The sequence below is a fragment of the Aphis gossypii genome, chromosome X (genome assembly GCF_020184175.1).
Source record: "Aphis gossypii isolate Hap1 chromosome X, ASM2018417v2, whole genome shotgun sequence".
In the NCBI taxonomy this organism is placed as follows: domain Eukaryota; kingdom Metazoa; phylum Arthropoda; class Insecta; order Hemiptera; family Aphididae; genus Aphis; species Aphis gossypii.
In genome coordinates this window covers 52801625-52828367 of record NC_065533.1, presented here as the reverse complement: position 1 = coordinate 52828367, position 26743 = coordinate 52801625, and the positions used below count along the sequence as shown (strand labels likewise).

General features: G+C 30.1%; 1 protein-coding gene across 5 annotated transcripts in view; it reads left to right on the top strand.

Annotated features, from left to right (window-relative positions):
• Window positions 1-25760, top strand: part of LOC114130965 (nuclear receptor subfamily 4 group A member 2-like) — a 73197-nt gene extending 47437 nt beyond the window's left edge. For 4 of the 5 annotated variants that reach the window (XM_050205131.1, XM_050205132.1, XM_050205130.1 and 1 more), the window contains exons 3-8: window positions 12079-13097; window positions 16784-17004; window positions 18000-18301; window positions 20003-20205; window positions 20670-20848; window positions 23041-25760. In XM_050205131.1, the coding sequence (XP_050061088.1) occupies window positions 12079-13097; window positions 16784-17004; window positions 18000-18301; window positions 20003-20205; window positions 20670-20848; window positions 23041-23300 (2184 nt within the window). In that variant the 3' untranslated portion in view covers window positions 23301-25760. The remainder of the gene's footprint in view (window positions 1-12078; window positions 13098-16783; window positions 17005-17999; window positions 18302-20002; window positions 20206-20669; window positions 20849-23040) is intronic. The other variant, XM_050205129.1, reaches the window with a different exon arrangement.
• The last annotated feature ends 983 nt before the right edge of the window (window positions 25761-26743 follow it).

Below are 26743 nucleotides of genomic sequence, written 5' to 3'. Positions count from 1 at the left end.
CTGATTATCACACTAAATGATGTAGAAACTCAAGCACATTTGCAACCGCATGAATACGTAAATTAAACCGTAAATATCCATTTGACATGCGATAACGCCGAGAAAATCGTATACTGGTGTATGAGGGTGTTTTACCATGCACCCATTAACGAGTTGTTTTTGTATCAACAAACTTTATGTACTAAAGGAAATAGTCCTTAATATTTTTCTCGCATAAAATATAAATAGATAGAATAATATAATATAATATACATTAATAGCACTTATTATACTCAGACAATTTTTATAAATTATAAAATTTAATAAATTCCTATAAGTTCCTATAATTTTCAAATCAACGTATACATAAGTCCAAAATATAATATGCATTTTCTAAACCTATTAATATAGAAATAAGAAAATGATCATTATAATAATTAGATTTTATTAAATTACTCTATAAATTTTAATTTATATACATTAATTAATACCTATTAACATTTTCTAAAAAATTATTTTATTAACAATGTCCAATAATAATTAACTGGTTTTCATTTGACAAAAAATAATGTTCGTATCGCAATGGCTCACAGAAAACTTCAAAAAAAAAAAATAAATAAATAAACAATCTCAAATATTTGAGAATATAATCTAAAAATTTGAATATTATATTCATTATTATAGAGGGAAAAATGTGGTATGCTTAGTATCGCAACAGCGTTTTCTTACAGACTCAGATACTGTAAACAGTCTCTACAGAAATTAAATTCTTGAAATGTATATTATATTGATATAATTTATATTATAAATTTTTGTGGAATTTTTACTTTCGTTTATTTTTTGATATCATATGTGAATATTCAATGTACGAATATTCTATAGAAAATGTACAACGTAAAATTTAAAAACCAACATGGAAATTATAATGACAATTACGTAATTTCTATTTCTTCTTTAAATAACTGTCACTTATTCCTACTTATCCCTATAAATCGGTTAAAAAACTAATACACAAATATTTACTGTTTTACCTACTCCATTGAAGCAATAGCTAAATTTGTTATACCTAGATTAAATTTTTTATAAGTCGAACGATCAAGTCATGGTCAGTTACGTAAGATGATTTTAATAGCGTATATAGTGCAGAGTTGTAAGCAGTTATGTTCTGAACAGTGTCGGTTAAAATCTTAAATTTTTGCATCAATTCCAAAAATGTAATTTTGGAATGTAACATTTGCTAATAGTTTGTCTTTGCAGAGAGCATTTCAGTTAGTATTTGGTATTTTTGTTACTGGTAGGACGATTTTATTATAATTATTTGTATGATCATTTTTCCATATTCATTCTATAGTGTAATTTTTACGGTAAAAGATACATTTTTAATATAATTTCATTTCTTATATTTAGGTTATTTTTATAAAAGTTTTATTTTTTTTCTGCACTTTTGAAATATTATAGGTCGTCAAGTTCTAGGCATTATGTATTCTATATCATTATCCATATATTTTCATATGGATAAGGTTTTGTACGCTTTAAGATTTTTTTTCTACAATCGACCGTCATAAACTCATAATAATAATTAGCATTAACAAAAATTCGCCAATTATCGCCCGAATAATTTGACATTGTACTCGAGTTACGTAATCGCATGCGCATCTCCGTCCCTCGACACCTATATACGCTGTGAAATACATTCCGAATATAATTCCAGATTACCGGTGTTCGGCCATCGGCAAGTATAATATTATTATACCTAGCTGTATTTCAATATTATACTCATACTACGCTAGTTACTGTAAGTCATACACGTGTATATATGCAAATCATTCCATACTATTGAAACGGGTTTTCGAGTTTTGGTCACTTTTATTACGATCGTAGATATATATATACATATCATATAGGTTTATAAAACATATATATATATATATATATTATATACCTATTAGATAGTAGTGTGAGTCTGCGACAAAAGAACCACTTTTTACCTATTATAATCGTCTAATACAGATAAGTATTATATATTTTAATATCATACTCTTACACAACCACGACGGTCCGCTGATCGTTTTTTATACAATTATCATACGGTTTGGAAAAAAAAATAATATCAAATAAAATAAAACGTGTACGTACACTTACCTCGCTATATAATAACAGTGCGCGGTACTCTGCAAAAGTGATGCTTTCAATAACACGCATTTATAATTTATATATTATTATTATAAGACGACTTTCTAGAATATTTTATTTTTGCGTTGACATGTCGAGTTTAATTGAAAAATCGATTGAGTAACGCGATGAGCATTATATTATTAAATCTTAAAACAGTAAAATAAACGATATAATATACTGTCGTTACCGATCGTAAAGCGTTGATTTCGAAAACAAATATAGTAGTGTCGTACGTTATTATATAACTACCTATGTACGTTTCGATGGAAAATATTATCTTGTATTCGCAAAGTAAAATCGTTGGTTAAGCACATTAAGTTTTAAATAAATAGTTGACAAACGATGTATTCAACTCGTAAAGTTTAAAAGTTTAGATTAGACAAAAATATTAACACAGTTATTAGTTTAAAAAAGTTCATTGTTTATTTTTTTTTATCATTTCTACTTGAATTACACATAACATAATAGTGACTGCTATGTGACTTTTAATTCTTTAAAACAAATAACTAAATTTTTCATACAAAATAAATCCTATCTTATTTCACACTGTTGTAGTGATTTAGACAATTATGTTTACTAAATTTAAAATAATTGTATGTAGATATAATGATGTATAATAAAAAAAAAAAAAAGATTAATTGATAAACATTACTTCAAATTATTGATGTATATACAAACGTGGTTTTTATAATTAAATTGTCGATACATAATAAGTATAAGTTTATAAGCTTATACTTTTATTAAAAATAAACATAAAACGGCCTTAACTCAACTATTATTATTTAAGTAAGCTGGAATAAGCATTTAGTTTTAAGAAAATATTTTTTTAATTTTTTAAGCTTGAGAAAAAAAAGTAAATTTACAAAGTTAAAGCGAGAATATGCTTAACAAATTCTTGATCAAATGTTGAAAAAACAAACTTGCGATTCGCATAATCGATTTTTTTTTTTAATGCGCCGTAAATTAATAAATAATAATTAATTTTATTTGTATGTAACAAAAAAAAAAAAAATGAATTTTAAAATATTACCTATATATTAACTTTTATCTACTTCTGTAGTGAGTTTTTTTTTTAATCTCTTGACATATGTGTTAGATACTTATTGCATCTACTTTAACTATCAATCATGTTTTATTTTTCTATAATGTAAAAATATAATTTTATTCTCATCTTTTTTGACCACAACTTAAACATTTTAGTGTTATCTACTTTTACCAGCTAATAGATTATCAGTTATAAGTTACAAGTTTATAACTTACTATTGTTTCTTTACAAGTCAAAACGGTTAAATGCATAGCAAAAAATTTAACAAAGCTGAAATATCGACAAAAATTATAACAAACAAATTATATAACATTTGCATACTTCAGATAATATAATATAAGATATTATAATAACCATATTTTAAATGCGTCTTAATCGCATCTCAAAATCCACCATCTAAATATAGAACTATTGTTATACATCTACAGTACGACGTGTAAACTAGTTGCTGCAGTTATGTAAATTTAATACATATTTGCGTTTATGTTTACGAATACAGCATAAACGTTCTCGAAATCGTTTCCAAATAGTGCTTATTAATGTATAAGCGTATATTATTACAGTGGTGTATTGTTTTTCTCTCGAGTACCGTTTTATTTGAAATATTAAATATAAAATACACCTCTGGCACTGTGGGCCACCGGCTTTCGCGTAGATATGTATAAATGTATAGGTATACTACACAGGACTTGCAGAAATTTAGGTATTTCTATTACCATTCCGTTTAATATTCAATAGGTCCGGGACAAGTCGTTTTTCTATTCGTCCGGTCCCCACCGCATCTTGGTCCACAGTCTTCCCGTCGAGAAAGTCGAATAAAATAACTTATGATGTAAAAAAATAATAATAATAATAGTAATAAAGAAAATAAAAACGGTATACGAAACTAATGAATTATTCGAGTAATACTTACTACGATCACCAATCACAATAATAATATTATATAAATTATGAAAACGTTGGAAATTGCTATTATACAATCATTATTGTCCATAATCTTAATAATATTTATCTTACCTATACTGACTATACTCTACGTATACATAATATTATTATATTATTTATAGGCAAATAAAAACTTTAAATTTTCAAAAGTTTCAAAATAACTGATTTAGCAAATTCAGTCGTTTTCGGTTAATTTATATTCTAAAAATCGAATCAATTATATTATTAGTGTTTAAATAGTTTTATGGGTATCAAAATGCAAGCAAAATTTGAAAGGAGTCACGGAGGATTAAAGTATATTATAAATACAATGAGCAAGTAAACTTTAAAATTATACTCGTATTATGCAACAAAATATTCCAAAAATGATTAAAAAATTTAATAACTGCGAGTATAAGCTTACAAATACGCGGGTTGTATTGCACGATGAAACGCTTAGTATATTAAAAATTTTAATATCAATAATATAAAAAAACTGTCATTTCTTTCACGCCTGAATACCATAATAATTGGTTTTCCATCATTGAGTTTTTGATAGTTATTTCTTAGAAAATATATTTTACTAAAAACAAAATGTAATCCGTCTTCGATCTTTCAATTTATGGTTTATTGAATAACCTATGTGAAACTTTTAAAGCACTTTTAATACACTCAATCTTTTTCGAAGAAATGTTCATCATAATGATAGAACTTAAAACAATAAAAACAGATTTCAAACATTGAAGCAAATAACACTTATTTTTTTTAAATCGTTGACTTAAATATTTGTTTATGTGTATTTACTCGTATATATCGTATACCACATACTCGTATTATTGTTGTATTTCAAATCTTTATAATTATAACTGTGAAACTTATCAGTTTCTTTTCACTTAGTATCGAAATTTTGAACGAAAGCCAACACTAATGGAGAATTCAATATCGTTTACTATCAAAAATGTAAAAAGTCATAAAATTTAAAATCGTCTAAAACCTGTACATGCAGTAGCATTATACATTTCATCGTAGCTTTCAATATTATTACTTGCATCTGGTCTTCTATTAAAATCTAAATAAATTTAAAAAAAAAATATATATATATGTATACATATTATATACGATTTACTACAGTTTCTGAAAGAGGATAAGTAGATAATGTTTGTAATTAATTAGTATTGATAATGAATTCGATACTTTAATCGGTTGTCAAATAAAGATATTAGCGGAGACGTGAGTCATTAACCAGCAAAAATTAACATCTGCCCGCACGTTGACTAATATAATAGCTATAAATTATAATATTATTCTAATAATTGTTAAGTGAAAAAAAATAAGACATTTCAAACGAGTCATATTTTTATAGCTATTATAAGTAAAAATTTTATTTGACATTAAACTAAATTTGTTCATAATGAAATTAAATCTATGAGCTGATGCAACAGTTAGGCATATAATATAATATCATGTGTGTAATGTTCATGATATGGTTCAACAACGAATTTAAACAAAAATGTGACATTATGCGTGTCAATCAAAATGTTTAAATACTTATATGATGAGATTGAATGTATTTGATTTTCCTATAATTAATAATCGGCGAGCTCTAAATTACTCTGCGTATGTTATCGATTAAAATAACAGTAATTACATAGCTTTCAATTTTCTAAATATTTAATGTACATTGTACATATTTAACAAAAAAAAAAAAACAAATTCTAAAAATTAATTAAAATGGATCGAAACTTCATGTTTTAATTTTATTTATTATTTATATTGTTGTTCATATTATTTGTATTATTATTTACATTAGTTATAGTTGTATTCTATATAAATTTATTCGTATACTGCAGTGCACACATATTTATAATTCATATTGTATTTACAAAATAATGTTATATTTATTTTATACACAATTTTTTTGTAAATGAAGTTTTTTTTCTCCGTAAATAAATAAATAAAGTCTCCATAAAAAGAAATAGGAATTTCTTTCTACGGACCAAACTACGTTCATCCATAATCCATAATTTAGTAACTATTGGCTTTTATGTTTATCTATTATATTCATATTTATTGGTATATTTTAAAGGATCCACATCTGAAATTATCACGGTAATTGATTCTTAGTGAAAAAAAAAAAAATACAGCAATATTGCAAATAAATTGTAACGTTATTATAGATTTCTCAAAATGCTTTCTGTTATTTTTCTTTAGTTCAAAAAATATTAATTTGATAATATCTGAAAAGCCTTGATTCACTTAACCGGGTATTTGAATAAGTATTGGATAGATGGAAAACGATAATTGAGTGTTTAAAGAATTTTTTAAATGCAATATTATTAGCCGAAAGTATCAATGAATAAACCAATTGCGTAAAAGTTAACGTTTAAGAAAATTACAATATGAATCTTAATGAAAACTATTAAAATATCCATAATAGTGGTTATTAAATAATAATTAATAATATTAATAATTTATTTATAATTCATAAAAAAAAACCAAAATCAAAATATCTTTCGGTTTTATTATCATAAAATTTACAATTTTCATTATTTATGTGGACCTAAAAACTTAATAAAAGCATATAGATTTATACGTATTCTATATGAAAGTATATCTATTCTATACAGCCCATAAAATCATAATCAAATTTACCGATCAAAATGTATATTAATCAACGATTTTCCATATCCTTACAGTCTTCATAGCTATCTATCTATTCTTTTTTTTTCTCAGTCGATTTATTGGTATTTTAATTATTAACTATCATAATTCATAATACACTTATGATTTTGGTCAGTACTCAAATATACCAGAATGTATCACAATGAAAACTCTATAACGAATCTGAAGGATCAAGAGATTTCTTTCGTTATATTATAGAGTTTTCGTAATAGAAAAGGTTTTAAAAATATATATAATTATTTATGTATAATGGCATATTATACCTACCCGTGTATAATTATTCATCATGCACACTATTATTTTTACATTACATGAGTATTTAATTACATATTTATTATTTTATATTATTATTATATTTATGTTTGTCATCTTTATTTGAACTTGTTTACTCTATCAATATCTTTTTTTAGTATTTTTTTGTGAATTCCTATTATGAAACATATAAATTATTGCTTATAACTGAAATAAGAGTAATTAATGCTTTATAAAGAATGAATTGATTAATAGGTTTTAAATTAAACCGACCATTATAATATAATATTTACATTATAAAGAGTTTTCACTATATTTTCAACAAACGAAAAAAAAATATAATTACTGAATAATGCTAGCAAAATATTTTGATATATTATCATAATGCAGCATAGTAACCCGCTCTCAGCCAGAAAAAAAATAATTCTTATTAAGCTGATATCGAGTTTTTAATTTAAAACTAAATCTTAAGCTATAATTTTGCGTTAACAATTATAAGAATATATTGGTAGATAATATCATTATATTTTTGTTTATTAACCTACCTGCCATTTTTTTTCAACAAACCATCTTCTATGTATATATTTACATGATATATTTAAATTGTACTTTGTTTAGAATTGTAGTGGTGCCTCTTTAAGGTCAACTTTTCTGTATAGGTACAATTATTATGAAAATGTAAAGGTCATGTGTACGTTCCGTACTACGATTTGGAAACATTTAATAACATAAAAATATTTCTATTAAATTCGTATAACCCCTCGAGGAGTTATTCTCGTAAAAAACAATTTAAATAAAGTGATAATTTTTTTTTTGTACCAAACCACCCCAAAAATAAAGATTAAAATAAATAGTTTTTAATGAAGTGTATATAGACAGAATAAACAGCTAATATGCAAGAATAAAGTATTATAGTGATATTCGTGTTTATTAAATATAAATATTAATAACGGCGTTCAATATTAAGATAGTTAATTAGTAGAAAAAAAATAATTTATGGCAAAATCATGACATATTAATTTATTCTTATTATTTTATTGAAGTGATTTTATGGTATTTAAATGAGCAATTAAAGTTACTCATAAGTTATAACTCAAACTTAATAATAAAATAAATTATAACATATAACATTTTATAAATATTGGTTTAAATTTTAAAAAAAAACCCAAGTTCAGTAATATTTTAATATAACTTTATCAGCCTTATAAGTGTTATAAGTAACTGTGCTAATATTGGAATTACTCGTATAGATAAAAAACCAAGAAATTGACTACACATATTATTCCGATGAACAAATGTCACCAGTGAAAACGATTTGGTGATAATTGGAGATGCGTTTATTTGTTTGTGTAATAAGAAAATCAATATAAATTTTGGTCTACGTATAAAACATGATATTTCTCATCTCGATTAGTTTGTATAATATGTTTGTTTAATCGAGATATATTATATTATATCGGTTATATCATAACAATAAAATAATAATATACTTATATACGTCATTTAAAATACAAATAAGGTGCCTGTTTATCATAATTTTAAATATTATTTATTTTAAAAAGGTAGGTAGTAGTTTTAAATCTTACTGATAGTTGTCGTGTTTTTTGCCGATATTTCTATTTGCATTCCGTTCGATCGGATGTTTATGAAGTTCCGAGATATAAAAACAAACTCCGAGATCTCCTTCTATGCTAAAAAGTAAAAAAAAAAAACAACAAAACATTCAAAGGTTTGAATTGATTTAAGTCAATATTATACCGAATAAATATTATTTCCAAGAAATGAAAGAGAGCTATCGTCTACAACTACAATTTAATACTGAATACGGACATAATAATATGCGACGCACAAACTCCAACAATTCAAATATTTAGTCTACCCCGTGCACTGTATATTTTATTGCTACACGATAGGGTGACCATGTGCCTACGTTTAAAACGGATGACTACCCCGTTTTTGAGCAACTTGTTCCCTAGTTTATTCTGACAAATTTCGAACAGGACGCTTTTTGTGCCGTTTTCTTCACATGTTTCTGTGTACGCATGAGCAATATGAAAAATCTACTCCAAACGGTATTTTTATAGTTTTATATTTAATTATTGAAACCTACAAGGTCAATAAAATTATAATCAACAGTTTTCATATTATAACGATCATCGAAACATTATTTTATTTCATTTTTATATACATAAGTACGAGACGAACACAAAAAAACTATGGAATACAATACTATAAAAAGTTAATTAATATGACATAATGGTAGATATAATATAATATAACATATATATAATTTAGAGTGAAAAGAGATTAGTAGTAGAGAAAATCTGTTTAAAAATAGAAACAATTTTTGGAGGTCTTTTTTTTTTAGAGAGATTAAACTAAAATTGTTTATCCAGTTTTTTTCTCATAAGATAAATGATAAACCCAAAGTCACTATATTTAGTACAGTATAATGATATATGTTTATTGTTTAAGCGCATAGGAAAACGTCGGTATATTAAAATATTAAATACTGTCATATTTATTTTCTACAAATCTATTGTTAAAAACGATTAATCCTTGCAAGTAATATAATTCTCATATATACGTTTTTGGAATTTATGTATTTCTCACTATTGTATTCCTACAGAACTTTCGAATTTTGGTATGAATTCCAATATTTTTACCACCACTATGGTACAAAAGACATTAATATTAAGACAATATAGTGTGGTAGGTTATTGATATTTACATCGAATGTACCTATACATATAAATAATAATCATGGATAAACTGTCAGAAATGAAAAACCTCAAAATATTATCATTAGTTGATTTAAATTATTCTTGACACCTACGAAATACTCGGATTAAGTTATAAAAGTTATAAAAGATTAAGGTTTTAAGTTTCGAGTCAACACGCAAAACATACTTTTTAAATTGTTTTTTTTTTTTCATTAATTTTCAATACACAATTTAATTTGTTTTTATTAGAATATTATATGGTGACCTGTAGTTTCTAAGACTTTTTTTCATAATTTAATACTTGAAAAATAAAACGATTTTTACTATTATAATAATACAGCACTATTTGTTATAACTTATAAATTAAACGCAAGTATTTAATGGTATTAATCGTTGCTATTATTCCTATGTGAAACATTAAAAACAAATTAAAAATGTATTAGTATTATAGAAACACATTTTTTGGTGCGTATAACCCTTTAATTAATAAGAATATAATTGAACACAGCATAATAATAGAAATCCACACATTAAATATGCATAAATTCGATAACATTCATTTCGACGAAACAATAGTACATGTAAGTACTTATACGGCTATAATATGCCCATAAACCAATTTCGGTTTTAATCCACATACTATAATAAATAATATAATTATCAATATAATATAAAATACTTGATAAACTAATATTCTGCATGACATTTACGTACACTTTATGTTATAAATTGTAATATCGGTCGTGTCCGATTGTTTGCGCTCGGCAGTCGATCGTTCTGCAGTCATTAAATAACGTATTGCGTTGATTGTAGATCGCTGTCCACACAGATAATCATATTATTAGGATAATCGATTAAAAAGTAACAGTAGTTCCGTGTTATCGATATGTAAACATTATTTACACACGCATATATACAGAGTAGTTTATTAAGTATGCATCACTCTGTTTGTCTTCTCCGATACTGGAGTCGTTATTGAAAATCTGATTTTGGATTATTTTTTTTTTTTTTCATATATATACTTAAACGTCATGTTTTCAAATGCTTAAGATTTTTTCATTACTTAAAGGACATCCAGTGACGGTACAATCTTCTGTTTTTCAAATGAAGGCGCTCGCTTTTACTATACCTATAGATTATTAGGCGTGTTATGTTATTGACGAATTGTATGAACCTAATTCAAAATTAATACGGAAAATTGTACTGCCACTGGACACCCCTTAAGTGTAGAACGAAAAATCTCAACAATTTTAAAATATTATGAACTTTAAGTAAGTACAACACGTATTAGATATATTATATTATTTATGTATGTGTTTAAGAGTTCTAAAAATCGGAATTCAAATAAATTCATTATTAAATTTAAAAAAATTAGAGTGAGCATCATGCGGCGCTCGCGGAATCGTCCTGTATACACCATCGCGTATAATCTGCAGTTATAATATCAATATAACGATTTTATAATGTCACGAGCAGCGATTTGCGACCGACTTTTATAAGGCGGCAACAATGATAATGTTACAATAATCAACATCGTTAACGATGACACGCCCGCCGCCGCCGTCGACGCGATCGTAGTTCGAGTGTGGCGGTTTCGCGTACAACACGTTAAAATCTCTCGTCAGAAGCCTTTCCACCGGGTAAAATCCGTGAGTGTTCGGGTGCGCGTCATGCAGCTCACGAGTGGAGTTACGACCACGGTACTGTAATACGGTATACTAGGTACAATAATCGTATGTAATATTATAAGGTCGTCGCAGTGCCCCGTTGGACCAGCAGTGGTAAGCTATCGATAAACGAATGTTATCGCACGTACCGGTAGGCGTACGAAACCCGTCCGAATTCGTCTTCACGGTCGACGATAACCAATTGTAAAAAAAAAACCGGCGGTTTACTTTTTCAATATCTACGTAGTATAATACGTATACGTATATGATGATAGTTTTCGGACCACCGTTTTTTTTTTTTTTTTAATCGCCGAGCACCAATACGAATCGAACGGGTTGAATACGCCGATACCTACGTATTTTTATACTTAACTATAATAGTGAATTTAAAATCAACTACAGTAATAATTATTTGAAGCGTACAATTCAGATACCCAGTTCGTTTTCAGATGGTTTTTTCCCGTATGAAGCTGAGCACTGCCATGATATTATATTATATAGCCGCGTCTTAGACGAGCGTATTACGATGATACCTGCGCCACGATATTATACTTATAATATATTCTATATGCGTATAATATAATATTTAAGATTTTTCACGCGTTCTAAACGATACGTCACGGTTTTGCAGACCACATTCACGCCGAGCAGTTTTGCCGAACTGCTGTCCGGTTCGTATTCCGAGCTGCCGCTGAACGAGGAGATCGACTCGCTGACGGACGTGCACGCCGCGCTGACGGACGCGGCCGAACAACAGCAACCGCAGATCGACCACCACCACCACCAGCAACAACACCACCAGCAGCAGCAGCAGCAACAGCAGCAGCAGCAGAATGACGGCGGTTCGGGGCTCCAGTTGCCGAGTTTCCAAGAGACGTATGCCGCCTCGGGCGTAGGGTTCAAAATGGACGAAGATTACGGCCCGCCGACCACCGCGGCGGCCGCGGTCACCATGACCGCCGCCACGGTCGGTTATCATCAGCAACAACACCACTCCCATCTCCACCACCACCACCACCAGCAACAGCATCAGCATCATCAGCAACAGCCGGCTCATCACCAGCTCCTACACCAACAACACCACGTCCAACAACAACACCAACAGCAGCAGCAGCAGCAGCAGCTCAACGGCGGACAGCAGCACCAGCAGCACCACCATCACGGACCGGCGGCCCCTCCGACCACGCCGCTCATACATTTCGACTATCACTTTCAGCACTTTCCGGGCGCGTTGCCGCCACCGTCTCAGCAGCCTCCCGATTCGCCGACCGCAGATCAAGGAGTTACGGCTTCAGTGTTCGAACCGATGTTGGATCAAGTGCAGGTGGTCATGTCGTCGCCCAAGCAACACCATCAACAGCACCATCACCACCAACAACAACAACACCAACATCAACAGCAGCAACAACAGCTCGTCGCCGTCAATCACCAGCACCACCATCAACAACAGCAGCAGCAGCAGCAATCTCTGCAAGTGCCTCAGCCACCGCAGACGCCGCGACCGACGGCCACTTCCTTGATGATCGACACGGCCACGGAGCAGCTGCAGCACGTCGTCAACAACGCCTCCATGGTGGAGGCGAGGTCCCCGAGGACCTCTTCGGTCTCGGCAGTGTTGGCGCTCAGGGCAGCCACCGATCCGTCCACTAGGTGAGTTCGAAATCTTATTGTACTATTAGGTATATAATATTATGTTACGTCCTATGGGCTTGTAAATGGCAATCCATGGATAGACATTTTCCGACTCGCAGAGGGAATTTTTTTATTTTTTTTGGCTCATATATAGGTGGTACTCGAAGGTAATAGTGTTTTATAATAAAATTAATGTGTACATTTTTTTGATAAGTGAAAAAAATGAAAACCGCCACAGTCTATTGATTTGCCGTTGGTCGAGGGGGAGAGAGAATTGGAATAATTAGCCTTTAGTCGACACATAAGCTTCCCCTTAAGTGCCCCATCCCGAGCGTGTTGTAACGCGATCAAAAGCCCGATTTAAATATTTATATTTGTTCGATATATATTATAAAACCGACGATAAAAGCCATTTGATAGTTTTTTTTGTTTTTAATTATAAAAATTATTAAACGATACTACACATTTGGAAACACCGTGAGTTTTATGTGTATAAAAATAAGACACGTGCTTACAAAAATATAATTATATATATTGTATAGAATCACGTCTCGCGCATTTCTTTTTCCCGCACGTCCGATTCCAAACGCGATCGTACAATTGTATATATAATATTGATTATTGACTTACTCAATAATTATTACAATAGATTTCGGTATCGTTCGCTTTAATCGCGTAACATATATTTTATTATACAGATACGCGCAGTGCATTGGAAAATCGCATTCCGAGCTATTATCTCGAAAACAACCCTAACGGCGGGCAAAACGATAATATATTTTGCGCATAAATGTACCGTTGTCGTCGTTTGCCTAAAGGCGTTCAATATGACGTATAATCGTGTAGGTATCTACCATTATCATAATTCGTCACGTCGATCTACGTCAACAATTCACCACCTATAAGTCATCATATTATAAAACGTGTGTAATACGTAGGTATTAAATATTTTATATTCAATATCATCCCGTGTAAAGTTATATACCGTGACGTTGGTATATAATAATATGACGAAATGGGAATATTAAATTTACATTTTGCGGAATTCGGTATTTATATATTATTATCTATTTACCATACGAGAGTAAAACCTGGGTAAAACGAATACCTAACAACAGTGATAAAAACCATCGCGTAGGTACGCAAATGTATGACACTGTAATCATGTCTTGTTAAGTATTAAAATACTTTTGGAAAATTATTTTTGACAAAACGTGTATTTCAAATATTTGAAAAATAATTTTTATTATGAAATACAAAATATTTTTTTAGCGCCTATCTTATGTTTTTACTTAAATTTCTTTCACTATGCCTTTTGCGTTGGTCAAAGACTCGGACAAAGGGAATAGTTTGATACGTCTTACATATTTTCTTGTACAGTTAAAAAGTTCTTATTTTATTTTTCCAAAATAGAAGGATTTTGATAAGTTTTTTAGAGTTATTGGTGTCAATAAAAATTATTTATCTAAAAATCCAACAACTAATCAAATTAACCAATTTACTTTGCCCTGGCCGGTCTGCCCTATGCGACGCACCAATTAATAACCATACAACTATTGCATGCCTATACACGTATAACATTTTATGACGACTCATAAGAACTAGGAAAACTTGAGAACTATATCATCACATCATCGGCGTACTTATCAAATCTCGGCGCACATTTTATAAAACATATTCGCAATGACGAACTATAAAAAAAATTCAACCAGGAAAAAATATTTTACAATACAATATATTATTTCGTTCCAAATAAGTTTGGTAGTATTTTTTATTTTGTGTGGTATACATTCATGCTTATTTTGAAGTTTTATTAAACATTTTTCCCTCAAGTTAGTAATTATTAAACAAATCGATTCAATATGTTGCACTCTATAAAAACAGAATATACTAATAAAATTTAAAAAGAATGTACGTAGTTTTTTCATAATTTTTTTTTGTTAAATAAATCACTTTTATTTTAAACCATAAGCGGGAATGACTAATTATTATTTGTATGAACAGTTGCCCTGCACTGCCACCACGAACAGTCCCGATTATTCCCGCCGGACCTTGTTCGCTAATGTACCTATATTACCTACGAATAATGCTGTAGTACACACAACACATATACTACATAATTACTACACATATTATATCAACAATGAATGTTTTAATAATGCTGACAACAATAATAATAATTGATAATAATCGGCAGGGACCCGGAATTAAATAAAAATTGAAAATTGGTTTTTTTAATTTTTTTACGCATTTTTCAATTTATATTATAATGTACTATAGCATACGGACTACTTAATACTATTATGATACAAAAATATACACGTTTCGGCGTTTTTAATTGATTATTCAAAACGAATTTTTTTTCGCTAAAGTATCAACAACACTTTTCAGCACTGTTTCCAACAATTGATTATGATACCATCCAATCTGTATAAGTATAATACTAGTATACTAGTATAGCTGTTCAAAAAATGCTTTATGCAGAAGAGTCAATTAAGTTCATAGTTATTATAAAAATAACATTAAATAATTACTTAAATTACTTTAAATACCGAGAGCAATATTAACTAATTCATACTGTGTAAACAGAGTAAATAATTAAGTTTACGTACACAATACGAGTGTATTATTTACGATTTATAGTTTAATGTCAAAAAAATTATAGAGTAATCATGAATATTATTTAATTATGCATAATCTAGTGGCTGCTGATAGAATTGTTTGTACGATATATAGCATTTATATTTCCAAATTAAACTCCACAAATCGATATAGGAAAATTAATATAGTTTGCATTTTTACATTAGCGGTTAGGTATTATAAAATACATTAACTGTGTGATATTAATTATGATACGCGTTCGGGCGGGAAGACTTTTTGCCCAGTTTTCTGATTGTCCCTTGGCTATAGACTAATATAAGACTTCGGCGAAATCGTTTTTACTTCTCATAACCGCTATTACTTTGCGAACCCGTGACAGCAAAACCACTCGGGATTTCTGGTAAGACTCGCATTTCTCCCTAACACTCTGTCGTTCATTGAAACTTGCAATCAAGCTCAGTGTTCCGCGTACACGCTGATTGGAGCAGTCTTCTGGTAAACGCCTACGCTCGAAGTTTTTCAAACCGAATTCGGAGCTTACACCGTAATGTACACCGTATACATATAGTTTTTATCTATTTTATCATTGCGAGATACGCGCAAGAGGCGTGTTCCTACGTCTTTTTTCACCCTAGGCAAAATATCTGATTTATACTTCATTCCTATTCAATAGTTAAATATCGTTGTGGAAAAAAAATGAAATCAATATAAAAGACGTGTTAATTTATTAACGATATATTGTATAAAACCGAAGTTGAAAATCGTCCACTTGACATATTATCTTTATAGGTTATAATAAAATATATAATATATTCTATACTCTACACGCGTTTAGCAAAACTTGTTTTTATTATTTGAAGTCGTACAATATGATAAATCTGAAAGAACCTTTAACCGCGTTCCTGCAGGATCAGATAATATATTATGTTTATTTAATTTAAAGTTAATTTTTCCTCTCTCACACACACACACACACACACACACACAACACACACACACACACACACTGCCTAGTGTCTATAATATCTAATTCTGTGCTATTCGTCTTTTGGTTTGTCGAGTGCCTTAAGTCATCGGTTTTTTTTTTTTTATTCCTATTACAGCAGCATGTCGCCGAAAATGCGACATTGCATCAACACAATGTCGGTGACCGTGCCCGTCGAATGTTCGCCGCCCACGCCGGACGCCGCTTGTATTATGCCGCAGAGGAACGCCACCGCCGTGGCCACCGCGGCTCCGTCTTCGCCGTCCCAGTTGTGCGCAGTGTGCGGTGACACGGCCGCGTGCCAGCACTACGGAGTGCGCACGTGCGAAGGTTGCAAAGGTAAGCGCCGAAACGCGTCGAATCGAACGATAATAAATAATAGGTAGTACTTAAGATTTTATTCCATCTGCGCTATGATAATAACGTCAATACTCGTATTTAATTAAGTGTCGTTTTATTTATAGGTGTGCGGAAACGCATATATATTAGGTATATGTACATTGATTAATTAATCGACACGTTAAAATCTCCAAAAAAAAAAAAATATATATATATATACCTATTTGATAATTTCGGTTCAGTAGCGACGGGCCGCGGAAACTGATTTAATACAGTTAGAGATACCTAAATATAATTTTAATATCGATAATAAAACAATTATTGTCATTTAATTTTCTTTCTGCGTCGGCGATCAAAGACTACACACGACAGCTATTACGATCGATTGCTCTTATTATAATATTATTACTATCGCTATCGCTTTTATTCGTTTTAATATTGACGTATATAAAGTAAATATAACAGTCAAGCGATGATTTCCGAGCAAGCCAATAATTGTTTCAGTATATTTTTCCGATATCGTTCTCAGTTGGTTTGACAATCATACATTTTTTCAACCATGAAATAGGATTTTAGTTTTCGAGCAGTGAAAGCACTCCAAAAGTCACACGTTGTCTGTAGATTTCAACACGTGTGTTGTACTATACACTTTAGGAGAGCACTGCGCCGTATTATTATTTTCTTAGAAAATTAAATAAAAAACAAAACCATACGTTAGAGTATTTTTAAACGAAACGAGCTTTACACAAAAAAATCAGTTTTCGCCGAAACGAAAAATGTAGCTCCGAATACAACGGACGATGATTCCATTCGGAAATCGACAAAAATCTACTCTATTGTGCCCTAGATAGTAGCCTTATTCAAAAAAAAAATCGATTATAGATCAATTAACTGGAATAAATCGAATAACATCATTAAACGCCCTAAAAAACCCTATAAAAACCACGATGATATTATTTCGTAGTAAATGACGGTTGCATTTTACTGTCGTGTAGGATTTTTCAAACGGACTGTTCAAAAGGGCTCCAAGTACGTTTGTCTGGCCGATAAGAACTGTCCGGTGGACAAGCGCCGACGGAACCGGTGCCAGTTCTGTCGATTCCAGAAGTGCCTGCAAGTGGGCATGGTGAAGGAGGTGGTGCGAACCGACTCGCTGAAAGGTCGTCGTGGCCGGTTGCCGTCCAAGCCCAAGTCACCTCACGGATCGCCGCCCAGCCCGCCCGTGTCGCTCATCACAGCGCTCGTCCGAGCCCACGTCGACACCAATCCGGACTTTTCGTCGTTGGACTATTCGCAGGTAACAAACACTCGTTCTAAAAAAAAAAAATAAAAATTATAAAAAATCCTAAAAACGTATTTATGGTTTTTCGAGCGTATATAAACGTGCTTACCAAACTGCAAACGCGTCTCGCATAAATATCCTTTGCGGGTTTTATTCCGCGTTCAATTGAATTATAACGACATAATATGATACGACATATTATACAGTCATATTGTTCCACTATTCAATTGGTACCACGCCTAATACCTATACTCACGAGCAGCTATATATTAGATTGTTAGATTTAATAGCGTTGGTATAATAATTATAAATATGTAACCGAAAACGAAATTGTTAAGAAAAAATCGATTCCGTGTGAAACAATATAAATTTTATAGTTTCGAGTGATGCATATTTTTTACGACCATACGCGTTTTTAGTTAGATAAATAATACCGTTAAGTCAGTGGCGTAGCCAGGATTTTTTTTAGGGGGGGTTTTTTTTTAGTAATGAAATAAAATAAATCTACAACCGTATTGAAATAATAAAATAATTGAATGATAATGATTATTATCACCAGTGCAGTCGATAACGTGAATACGGCATAACAGAATACATTTTACCACGAATAAATGATTGTTTTTCTATATTATAAACATTATATTTTTGATAAAAATACGACCCAAGGGGGGGGTTTCAACCCCCAAAACCCCCCCCTGGCTACGCCACTGCGTTAAGTATATAGTAAAATACTCAATTATTAGTATAGTCTATTATAGTATGTGCCACAGACATTTGTTTTTGAATCTAAAAACTGAAAATTACGAATAGCTTACAATGTATAAATTCTCTACTAGCGATCGGACAAGTGAAATTGTTTGCATTTTTTTTTTCTATGTGTTAATATAATATCACAGTGGACAAAAATATTGATGGGAAAATAAATCCCACACACAATTATATCTGTGACTTTAAACGTATATCGCTCAATATTTTATATCATGTACTAGGTGTATATGTATAATATCTCGTAATACTATCTACATAATATATAATATATATATACATTTTTTCTTACTTTTTGTCATTAATTATTGCAGAAACGTATATCATATTTATTTATAACTCAACGTTATGAGTTGATACATACTTTAAGCCCTAACACGCTTCTGCCCACCCCGTGTTTATTTTTTCATTATTTATACACATTGTCTGTTTTCACTCTTACTAATAATAATAATAATACAATACACGCGCGCTGGTTTTAAATTCCCACGCAACGGTTATAATAATAATAATAATAATATAATGTTGACTGTTTGTCGAAAAGAAAATCACTTTAAGAAGATGAACATTTCTATACTTAAACACATGACGTGTGACAAAAGATATTGGTTGTCTTATGACTTATAAGTTTTAAGTTATAACTTAACATTATACTGTTGTACCTTCATCATAATAGTATAAAGGTTGGGTATACGTATCGGGTGATTATTTTACCACGCAACACTCGATATTCCTTAAGCACAACGCTGATCGAACGCTATGGCTCAGTACGTTAAAGTTAGGTTTTCTCAGAATTTTACGATACCTTTGATAAAACTTTAAAAATACGTCGACGTATACAGCGATAAAATAATTACTCTGTACAATATATATATTAGTGTATGGGAAAGTTATGCTATGTCTTGGGTAATATTAGGTAACATGATTGTACATGAACGGTATTTTCTCTAGTATAACGAACCAAAGCCGTTTGAACCGCTGATCACCGAAGCGGAAAAAATTCAACAGTTTTTCGGATTGCTCACGACGTCCGTGGAAGTCATCAGGCATTTCGCCGAAAAGATACCGGGATTCAAAACTCTGTGTAAATCGGATCAAGATTTATTATTTCAATCAGCATCTTTGGAACTATTCGTGCTCCGTCTCGCGTACAGGTACGTGTTTAATAATCATTACCTATACGATTTTGTTTTTTTAATGATTTTAATGTTCTTAAAAAACCATTTGTAAAAACCTTATGTCACATACCTCTCTACATACCTAAGACGTTTCCGGGGGCACCGATCCCATACGGCTATAATACATTTTGATACTTAACTTTATTGTGATTGTCGATCACATAATACTGCCGATCATCACCACTAGGTTTTAAAGCGCTCTATTGAATTATAGTATATTTTATCTGCTTTGTTTTAATAGATTGAAATGTAATTTTCAATTAAACGAGTATATAGTAAGTGGTGATGATGTGGGAGGACAATCCCCCACCCCGACAGGTTTGTGAAACATAAATTAATTTAAAGTTTCCTACAATAACTTGACAGACAGTGTGTGCCTGTATAAACATCGATAATAGTGATTGTTATTCAACTAACGACTTACTTTATTTAACTTATAGGACAAAATACGCCGATACGAAACTAATATTTTGTAACGGGGTGGTTCTGGACAAACAACAGTGCCACAGGAGTTTCGGCGATTGGCTACAAGCTATATTAGACTTCAGTCAATCATTACACTCACTGGACATCGATATATCATCTTTCTCTTGCCTGTGTGCCTTAACTCTGATTACAGGTATGCGATTTCATCTTTAAATATTACAACATATCTATTGTACTATCTACTACCTATTAATTATATTATAACGAATTAGGTATCAGTCGTAATATCCTATACTATTTTACAATGACGTGTTAATAAAGAAGACATATTTTGGTATTTTATTACTCGATTGTTATGTGTAGTATAATAAATTAGTATTCAAACACAAATAATAATACGTAAATGATATAATCAACGATTCAGAATAAAAAATAAAACCGAACATAATATACAATGAGAAATTTAACAACCGTAATAGCTTGTGACGCATTAGTCTCGTTTCATTTTTAAAATTACACAGTTATAACAATTTAATGATTGCTCTGCAAATATTATGATCGCAATACATAATATTATTCAAACATTTTAACACGTTAAAAAACGAAAAACATTGAAGTTTCCAACAACGTTTAAAACTAATTGAAGTACGAACTTAGCCTAGTGCTCTATTTGTTTTCAACCGCCAGATTGTAACACATTATATGTGTGTTTCATTCAATTAAACAGATTTATTAAGTTTCTTATCTATATGGTTGTAGTATTCTTCATAGAAGTTTCTTACCCAAAACTACTTTTCTAGGTTTACGATTTCATGATTACGAAATCAACGTAACTTACATAAGACCACTTATAAGCTACTTTTAATTAGTTCGTTGTACCTATATAGGTAAATATATTTAAAATATGAAATTCGTGTAAGCAATTATTTTATGTTTTATAATATACTCATATTATACATATCTAATATACCTATAGGTACTTATAAATATATTTTTAAAATATACATCAAGTAACTTGATTTATCTACCTGTTTTTCCAATAAAATTGGATTTATATTTAAATTATTTAGATCAAAAAGTATTTAAGTTATAATTCTTTCACTTATCATGAGGAAAAAATGGTCTTTAAAACTTCAGATTTTTATTTTAGTAGGTATTTATGTGTGACAATATTAATCTGTTCTTGGAGGGAGGAGAACACAACGTTGTATAAAACAAAATGTGTATATCTTAATATCAAAAACTCTTCTTTTGCACGATTGACTAAAAAACGGTAACAAAAATCTAAATTGACATATTTAAATGTAGACACACAGAGTATCGCTTACACCGAGTCGTGGTCAAAGTGACCGCAGTAACCACAACGCTGTCTACTGCAAAGTCGAAAACGTCTGACGATAGTGTATATGACTGTGTACCTACTTAAAAATATGTATAACTTGGACAATATTATTGAGCAGAACGTCAAACACATTAGGAGAAGCATAGAACAATATATCAATATCTTTAAAAATAATAGTTTTCTTCGAAAAGGTCAATTTCAATAGACCATAGATTTATTTTTATTTTATACACATGATAGAACTTTACAATGTATATACCTATAATATTAATTTAATTTAATTTAGCTCGACTTATAAACAAATAAAAATTATATCTTACTTACAAAAGAATACCATCATAGAATAATAAATGGAAAAACAAAATTTTTTATAGAACATTAATTATAGGTAATGGAGATATAGCCAACAGTAAACAATAATACATATATTTATATTTTATAATTTTATGTAGCACAAAGAAATATCTACACATTTAAGATCTATATATAATCAATACTAGTATTAACGTAAAATAATATTATACACATTATATTATATCATGACCACAATTATAATAGTGTTCTATTGAATACACGCACTTCGAATTTCATTAACCGAAACAACGTCCAATATAATAAAATACATATATAGGTATGCGTTCAAATTATCGTAAAAAAACCAATGTAAAAACACAGATAATTTTCTTAACTTATCGCAAATCGTACGATAAAGCAATTCACACTATTTGAGCGAATTTACTTAAATATTATTAAAGATTACGAAAAAAATTGGTTTGGCAAAATATATGTATTATGCGTTGTGTAGTATATCTACTCGCGTAATACTTACACGGCGAGACGTCCCCTTAATAAATTACTACCATCGATCATCGTCATAATAATATCTGTTAAAATATGAATTTTATATATAATAAAACTGTCACTGTATTATGAACGCATCCTGTGCGATTGCGCGTGGAACAAAGCGTTTAAAATTAATAAATATTGCAGTAAAAACATTGAAAATATTACGTTATAAATTTGTCCGTGGTTTTTGTCCTCAGAACGACACGGTCTCCGAGAAGCTAAAAAAGCCGAACAGATCCAGATGAAAATCATCAACTCTTTGCGGGAACACATCACGTACAGCATGTCCGATTCGCAGCGCAAGTCTTACTACTTCTCGAGACTTCTGGCAAAACTGCCCGAGTTGCGTTCGCTCAGCGTCCAGGGGCTCCAGCGGATATTCTACCTGAAACTGGAAGACTTGGTTCCAGCCCCGCCGTTAATCGAGAACATGTTCATTGCTAGTTTACCATTTTGAAAAACACGATTATCCATACATATTATTATTATTATGTAACGTAAAAATCATCGAAGTGAAAACAATTATTATTGTCTTGGCATCTGGCAACCGTTAATTATAAGTATATCTATTCAATTATGTCATACCTATACGTATATTATCGTTACCTACATCAATACTTAAATAGCGTATACAGTATTGTACGTAAGAGAGCGTGTTTCATTATTATAATTATTATTATATTATTATTATTATTATTATTATTATTTTATTATTTTATTATTATTATTTTTATTATTATTTTTATCGATAATTTTATTTTATAAATTTATTTTATTTTTTCGTTGAGTTTCGATATTGAAAACCCGCGGTATAAAGATCCTCTTAAAGTCTAGGCCAAGTATATAACTATTGTAGGAAATTTTGTTGGCCCCCTCTACATAACGCTATCAAATTCAAACCGTACATAAGAATCAAAAACAAATTTTCCACGAGCTCGTCTCCGTTTTTCCACCGATACCCCCTGATTCACTAACAACCCTTAAATGTCATGGCTTGCAAACATCAGAAGTGAAAAGTTTGATATTCTTTTTATACAAACGCGTTTTATACATACCAAATTTAAAAATATTTCGAGTTTTGGGTCATACAGTTGTATGATGCAATGCTTGTAAAAACCATAGACTTGTAACCCAACAAAAGCAAATACCTATATACTTAATAATATCATGTCCGACCAATTCAATGGAATTCTGAACACTATACATGTACAAATTATTTGTGCGCGCACATATTATGACGTCTTAATTTACTATTATTTAGTATAATAACATTAAATTTGCCATTTATATACGTTTAGCCTACTTTGATCATTATATTATATGTATATTATTATAGAAAAGTTCGCGTTAGTTAACTTTAATATTATTATCTATGATATATTTACGTATGTGCACTCCAGTGGTGAGGTGAATTCAAACATTGTCGAAAGTATTCTTGAACGACTCTGACCGCCCACCAATGAATTCCCTTCTCTACAAAAAACCCTTTAAAATTCGATTTAAATAATATATATATGGGAATAAGCTACGATTAATATAAACCCCGTCCACTTAAAAAATACACAAAAAGGCTGCCCCTAAGACACCTCCTCCGCTTTGCCACTGTATCTACGCGCATTTCAGTGTGTGTGTGTGTGTGTGTGTGTGTATGTGTGTGTTTGTGTGTGCGTGTGTGTTTGTCGTATGATTGGTATATACGCTTGAATAATTAAATATATAAACCTTATTAGCATATAGAATACATTGCATTTATTTTACTGATTATTATTTAATTTTAGTCGTCGAGAAATGTTAAAAACAAAACGCCATTCGCGCGACATAATTATATATAATATTATAAATATATATATATATATATTATACAGCCTTGTTGTAAAATGTTTTGTTAATTTCTTTACGGAAAAATGTGTTAAATTTATATAAACTGTTTTTTTTTCTTTTCTCGCTTCACTGCCGTGAAATATTATTGTTAGTGAAACTTATCATCGGTTTCATTCCTTCTGTAGTTATGTAATGTAATAAAAATATATATGTATTGACATTTTAAAAACCTTATATTTTTAGTATATCATCGTTTGTATCCTTGTATTTAAAACAAAAAACATGTTCATTATGATATCTATTTTATAGTATATAATAATATTATTATATACAAATTACAAATTACAAATTACAAATACTATATTTCATGTTTGTCAAAAAAAAAAAAAAGAAACCGGAAAATAGCCAATAGGCATATTTTATTTGAAATGTATGGTTTTATTGCTTAATAATTATATGTTGTAACTATATTATATTATAAATATAATTTCAGAGATATGCAAAACTATATGTAAAAGTTAGTGATGGGCATAATCGAATGATTTCGATAATCGAATGATTAGTAATCGAGACATTTTCATAATCGAGAGAATCTCTCGAAAAATCACTCGAAATTAAAATCGTTTTTTCCTATGAAAACAATAATCGAATGATTAGTAATCGAGAGAATATCTGAAATTAAAATAATTTATTCGTATGATAAGAATAATTGACTATTATTACGTATTGAGAGAATCAAAAAATTATTCTTATTAATAAACATACATTGCATTATCTGTATTTATTTTTACAATCCATTAAAAATTAAAATATACTAAATCAAATATCAATTACCAGATAATAAATAATAATTCAAAACATTTCAAAATTCGGTTACTTTAAATTTCATAATGGAAATTATTCGATTACTCGATTATTTTACTCATAATCGAAATATCTCGATTCTTTTTCATAATCGAGATATCTCGATTATATATCTCGATTATGCCCATCACTAGTAAAAGTGTAATACGCCAGTTTTACGTTCGTCCGTTGTACTTTTGTGTGCGATTCAGAATAAAATATATGTTTCATTATTATACACAGCAATGTAAAACGGCATATGCGAAATATACCTGTACCGTTGTCCATTTACAATAAACCCAACTGCCATTTTCACACTCGGCTACATAGACTTAGCTGCCTCGTCCGTTTTTGGGACCACCTGTAGATTCTGCGTACTATCGCAACTATAGGGTCGCTATCCTGTCCGCGTACCGAGTATTCCATAAACCGCGTACGTCGACAAAATAATACACTCGATACATCAATAAGACTTACTTTAAAATATTCAATTCTTTTTTTTTCCTCTAAAGATAAGCAATTTTTTTTAAGTTTTATAGTAGTATTCGATTTGGACATATTTTTATTTACAATATTGTCAAGACACCGAGTGAATAATGTCGATTTGATATCTTCTAAATCTGCAGTCCCACATCGCGACTATATACTCGGGGCAAATATCCGTCGATCGTTGTTTTGCGTTACGATTTATGCCTAGTGCTTACAACTATTGAGATGAGGTGTTTGACGATAAAACGATATTTTAGCGATTTATTACCCGATCCTTTTTTGCTATACGCACCGGTTTGGGACACGAATACAGTGTCCCACTATATATTTTGTGCATGACGATCATTTACAGTATATATATATGTGTGAAAAACAAAATAATATTTTTATCCCTTTCATTTTAGATGGATCGCCCGCTAAACGGTTTCTACGAATATAAATCAATAGCATAAAATATGATCATTATGATATAGCTGCAGTTATTGAAATCTTCAATGTATACGTTAGGATGTACTATCGAACACCAAAATTACGACACTCGTGAGTCGTGACACGCGATAAGATTGAATTCATGATAGATAAATTGATAGAAAATAGTAAAAGGGCTTAATATTAGGTTCTGAATACTTTTTTTTTTGGAGTACGATTCTTGAAACGATTTATACTGTATATACCTACGTATCATATAACAAAGTAAAATTATTTTTCATGACATTTCAATTAAAATTATCATACTTTTATGTTTTT